The 6,000-nt window shown below is 32.7% G+C and overlaps 2 protein-coding genes across 9 annotated transcripts in view; one reads left to right on the forward strand and one right to left on the reverse strand.

Annotated features, from left to right (window-relative positions):
• Positions 1-5,168, reverse strand: part of Kua (Plasmanylethanolamine desaturase Kua) — a 34,516-nt gene extending 29,348 nt beyond the window's left edge. The window contains exon 1 of one of the 2 annotated variants that reach the window (XM_068356955.1): positions 4,754-5,158. In XM_068356955.1, coding sequence (XP_068213056.1) covers positions 4,754-4,925 — 172 coding nt within the window. In that variant the 5' untranslated portion in view covers positions 4,926-5,158. Of the gene's footprint in view, positions 1-4,753 lie in introns of both variants that reach the window. The other variant, XM_068356956.1, reaches the window with a different exon arrangement.
• A 276-nt stretch (positions 5,169-5,444) lies between these two features.
• The window catches only part of LOC137625931 (solute carrier family 49 member 4 homolog), a 320,642-nt gene continuing 320,086 nt past the window's right edge, over positions 5,445-6,000 (forward strand). For 3 of the 7 annotated variants that reach the window (XM_068356946.1, XM_068356945.1, XM_068356948.1), the window contains exon 1: positions 5,446-5,760. The gene's annotated coding sequence lies outside the window, so the exon portion shown is untranslated. Of the gene's footprint in view, positions 5,761-6,000 lie in introns of all 7 variants that reach the window. The other 4 variants (XR_011040948.1, XR_011040947.1, XM_068356947.1 and 1 more) reach the window with 3 other exon arrangements.

Here is a 6,000-nt window from a genome sequence, read left to right on the forward strand (position 1 = left end):
CAATGTATGGACAAAAACAAGTCTGTTATATAATGTTATGTAAATGGGTGTTAGTTGGGTCCCACTATTACATGACTTGAAGTTATGAAAACCAGTCTATGAAAATCCCCATGACCTGTGTTAAAAACCATGTGCATGTATAGCAGGTTATATCATATGAAATTACAATTTTTAGACTAGAAACCTCTTGTACTACTACAACATATATGGTATAAGCCACATTGTTTCTCACACAAGGACTTTGCATATCTAACCTCCTTACTTTCAAGTGATTACTATCAAGCTTAAGAAAGGGCCTCCTTATAAATACTGTATAACATCAATTCATCAAGCTTTATAGACTAAGAATATCTATATACAGCTGCTTCCAAATAGAATATGAAGTTCTCTGAATAAATCATTAGTAATCGCGCTACTAAGATGCATCTCAATGCTTCGGATGCAATATTCAGTAATCCTGGAACAATGAAAAACTGCTTCTCAAACCAAACCCTGCTTCAAACAAATATACAGATGGAACTTTCTTGGGGCATGACTATATGTGTACTGTAGTTTATAACCAGTCCTTCCAGGTCTTGATTGCCACATACTGAAAAGTCTGCATAACTTTAAAATTCAACTTATTCAAAAGAACTAAAATATGGAAGAATTAATCATAGAAACAATGGATTATTGTCCCTACTTTCAGATAGTTTCACTAAATTACCATAAAGGTAGGCGCAGGGGATGTCATCTAGTGCTGAGGTGAAACTGGGGGAAAAACCCCCAAGGGGGTCCATTAAAAGTTGAACAAGACTTTGACCATATTAAGACCATAAGCAGGACATAAGCCACGCAAAATCAAATTTGTAGTATTTTGGAAGCAGTGATATTACTCTAAAAGCCACTCCAAAGCAGGAAAAAGTATAATGTTATATTTCACTGATTATGCAATAAATAATCTACAAAACACAAGATGATTCTGTGCCAGATGCATGTCCCACATAGTTTTCTTGCTTGAGGGTATAATCACGCACGCTGTTCTATCTTACTTTTCTTCCTCTGGTTTTTTTTTTTTTTTTTTTTACTTTTTATAGTTTACATATAAAGGATGTAATCTAATGTTGTTGTTCTTGAAATATTTTATTTTAATTGTTCATTACTTCTCTTGTAGTTTAGTTATTTCCTCGTTCCCTACCCTCACTGGGCTATTTTTCCCTATTGGAGCCCTTGGGCTTATAGCATCCTGCTTTTCCAACTAGGATTGTAGCTTAACTTGTAATAATAATAATAATAGGCTAGCTATTGTATATATCTTATGTAAAGAATTTTAATGACATAAGAAAACTTTGCTGATATGATATAATGGCAGAGTTATTAAATTATTAATTCATTCATTCCACACACTGAGCTATTCCCCTACCCTACAAAATCCTTTGAAAGAACTTCCAACCCAAAGAGATTCTGAGAGTAGTACATTTACTAAGTACATAAGGCTAGATGTTTATCCTTTTGTAGAATTTATAATCCTCAAGAATGAACACATTTCATGGGGTCAACATTAATATAAATAGAAATTCAGTCACATACTGTATTACCCTTCACCACTTAGCATGCCCTTTTTGGAATTTACAATGAACTAACAAACAGTATGTAGGAATATGAAAGAGACACACTTTCAAGTTAGTAATCTGAAAACTTTACAGCAAGCTATAAGAGTACAGACTCACAAAGACAAGCAAGTAATGTAATTGTTCATCCCTTGTGGAATCTGAATCTTCACTCAAGGGGTTACTGCACTGTCATTGTTCAGTGGCCACTTTCCTCTAAGTAAGGGCAAAAGAGATTCTTTAGCTATGGTAAGCAGCCCTTCTAGGAGGACACTCCAAAATCAAACCTTTGTTCTCTAGTCTTGGGCAGTGCCATAGTCTCTGTACCATGGTCTTCCACTGCCTTGGATTAGAGTTCTCTAGCTTAAGGATACACTCAGACACACTATTACATCATATCTCTCTTCCTCTTGTTTTGATAAAGTTTTTATAGTTTACATAGGAGATCTCTATTTTAATGTTGTTACTGTTCTTAAAATATTCTATTTTTCCTTGTTTCCTTTCCTCACTTGGCTATTTTCCATGTTGGAGCCACTGGACTTATAGCATCCTGCTTTCCCAACTAGGGTTGTAGCTTAGCGAGTAATAACAATAATAATAAAACGTGGCTGACGAAATCTAGATGGAATGAAATATAACATATTACATTAAGAATCCCACTTGACAACCAACTTTCCGATCAGATAAAGTACCTCTCATTATCAGGGACAAGACAAAGGTGTGATGATAGAGCAAAGTGTCTTGAATATAGACATAAGATTAAATTTAACCAAAGGTCATGAATGATATAGATATCTTCATCCATTTTTCACTAGTTGGTAACAAAAATCTTTAGGATATCATGCTCTTCTGCCGTCTACTGTTCTTTGAAGAAGTATTTGAAAGGAAACAAAAGTAATCAAATAACTTTTCTGCTTGCTCCCAGAAAGAAACATAGTACAGTATCTCATTATCTAAAGTTTAACTAGAATGCTTAACTAGTTACATATCCTAAGACATATTAATTACATTTAGTCCTTTTAAGATTAATTATTGCTTGTAATATTATCAAAACATGAGACCAAAATTACTATTACTAGCTAAGCTACAACCCTCCTTGGAAAAGCAGGATGCTATAAGATAAAGGGCTCCATCAGGGAAAAAAAGAGCTCAATGAGGAAAGGAAATAAAGAAATAAGAAAAATACAAGAATGATGAACAATTATAATAAAACATTTTAAGAATAGTAATAACATTAAAATAAATCTATCATATATAAACTATACAGAGCGGTGTAAAATCAACGAATGGGTACCAAACGTAAAATTGTGCAAGGTTATTGTCAATACAATAGTTAAATTTTAAAGCCTTTTATAAGTCTCAGCCATAACTGGTATATATATATATATATATATATATATATATATATATATATATATATATATATATATATATATACAGTATATCTATATCTATATATCTATATATATATATATATATATATATAGAGAGATAGATATATTTTAGTTTAGTCCTTTATTTTATAAGGTCTCTCATTCATAGGAGGTTTGATAAGGAACCTAATAGTTTTTTTTTTAACTTGTTTCATAAAAGTGTGTTACATTGCTGAAATAACAAATCCCTAAGAGTAATCCTTATATTTCTGAGAGACTGACACACTGAAGAATATTCATTCTGCATATACAGCAATATGAATATTACCATGGACAAAATTCAAACTTGAAATACACATTGCTTCTTGTAGTAATCGAATATCAAACATAGAAATTTATGCATGTAGTTTTTATAAAATTTGGTTAGGTGGAATATTATCAAAAATTTATTTCTATAGCTCAAAAATAAATAAATATATATATATATAAATATATATATATATATATATAAATATATATATATATAAATATATATATATATATATATATATATATATATATATATATATATATATATATATATAAACATACCACCATACAAACCTTTATCATATTTGAAATGCCTTAATATATTTTTTTTTTATTTGTCATTCATCGGCTTTGGCTTGGTAAGATTCTTATTCAATTTTACATTACTCGATTTTTTTTTCCATTAATATGTTCACAGTAAACAACATCTCAAACTATATTTGAATTGTTCAACCCATTAACAAGTTAATAGAGCAATTGTAAGGTATTTTAGCACACACACACACACACACACACACACACACACATATATATATATATATATATATATATATATATATATATATATATATATATATATATATATATATATATACACACACACCAAAAGAAATGGTTTGCAAGACAAATTGAGTAAAGTAATAAATACTAAAATAATCAAATTATGACAATCTATATATATCCTACTTATGCAATAAGCAGAAGCTTGCATTTCAAAGAAAAATCTTTCACTGATACTCACTAATTTACCAAATTGTTACAGATCACGATAAAGATAAGTTTTGTCTTGTGATTATGGTAAAAACAAATGTATGAAACAGACTTAAGCTAACATACTTATAATAAACTTCTTGTCTTATGAGCCACCGTAAGGTAATAGTATGCGTTTTTTTTCAATGAGTCACTAAAAACAGGAAGAAATAAAAACCACCACTGAAAAGTTGATTTTGCAGTTTTAACACTCATCATTGGTCTAATAATTATCCACAAATAAAATATACACCACACTTGGACTTCACATTTGAAATACAAACTAAATAACGAAGTGATTATTCACTACATTCAACTAGGTTGAACCAGTTATTTTTTTCCTTTGTCAACTGGCTGTCCTTCGTCACGTCACCTCTCTTGAACTTTGCATCTTTTCCATATATATATGAATAAAAATCACAGGATAAATTTGTTAATTTTAACAAAATACCCAGTCATCTCTATAAATAAAACTATATATTTTCATTCCTTTTATTCTGTATAATTGTTCACATTTTAATCCTTCAGAATAGTTGCCATTCGCTCAAGGCAGTTATCTAATTTTCGAATACATGAATGGCCAAAATACGTCGAAAACAGAATTTCTGTGAATGACAATTTGTTGCTCCCTGTGATAAAGGTGTTGCTTCTCCTGCCCCATTGCGGGATATCCGGGAACTCGTCCACACAAACAAACCCCCTTCACAGAGAACTTTCTCTTTCACTTCTTACCTCTACTGTAGAGGCTAGCTAGCTCTTTCGCTCCTTTATGGTATGGGCCCCATCTCGGCTTAGTCTTCTCTTCCTCATTTGTGGCCGAATTGTCGTTCGGATCATCTTCTAACATCGAGTGCTGGAGGATTTGGTCTTCGGTCTTGACGGGGCTCAGCACCGACGTCGCCATCTTACTAAGGAGACTCGCCCCAAACTGACGCTTCCGATCGACTCGCACTGATTTTAAACCCCCCACTCTTCGCCTATGCAATGTTTTCCATCTTATCTTTACCTCTCTTTTGATTTCTTCAAGTTTTCATTCAGTTTTTCAACTGAATTAACATGTTTATACTCGCTACGGAATGCGCAAGAACAGAACTAATATAACAGTTCGTCTAGAACTTGCTACTGTTGCTGCTCTCGTGTTTTTATATAGCCACGCCTCGGGTTCTATATTTTTAGCACTGAATAAGCTTTGTAAGAGTAGGAACAAGACAGAGTTTTAAGACTGTTTTCGTAGCAATAGTTGCACACTTCTAAAATATTAATGTCTTATTCAAAAAGAATGAATGAGAGTGACCGGGTGGACAGAACACTGGCGTAATATATCGAATTTATAACACGCTAATAGTTCTTCATTCTATACAAAATACGTTGTATAGAAGTGTATATGTTATAAGAAAATATACAATAAAAATAGAATTGTTCGGCAGAAAGAGAATAGTATACGAACTACAAAACTGAAGCCGTAACCAAAATCGGAAGGAATTTTGGGGCTGGGTTAGCGGTGTAATGTATACAGAGGAGAGGTGTGTTAGTGACCGATCGGTCCTCGTTTACTCCTAAATCGTTGTTTTGTGGCCTGTGATCGTACATGTGTATTTGTAGTGCATATCCACTGATTGATACTGTTCAACATTATCCCATCTTATCTCCGGTCAAAGGTCATCGATCGAGAGACACTGTTCTCTCTTATCAGCTGTTGTGTTTACGTTTGGATCTGTTATGGTGCATTGCATGTAGAGGTAAGTTCACAGTGATATTTAGAGATATTCTCCGATATTCTTTGACACGAAGATCAGTACGACTATATTTCATAATTATTTACTTATAGGAAATGCGTTGTTAGTGGTAGGCTAAGTTTCTAGTGATTTCTAGTCTCAACCTCCTCATCCATGTACAAGGCTACAAGATCATAGAGATATGTTAGCGATCAGCTGACTGAGTGAAGACAGCGGCCATGGGATCATCATGACAGGCTCACT

Source organism: Palaemon carinicauda, chromosome 33 (genome assembly GCF_036898095.1).
Source record: "Palaemon carinicauda isolate YSFRI2023 chromosome 33, ASM3689809v2, whole genome shotgun sequence".
Classification (NCBI taxonomy): domain Eukaryota; kingdom Metazoa; phylum Arthropoda; class Malacostraca; order Decapoda; family Palaemonidae; genus Palaemon; species Palaemon carinicauda.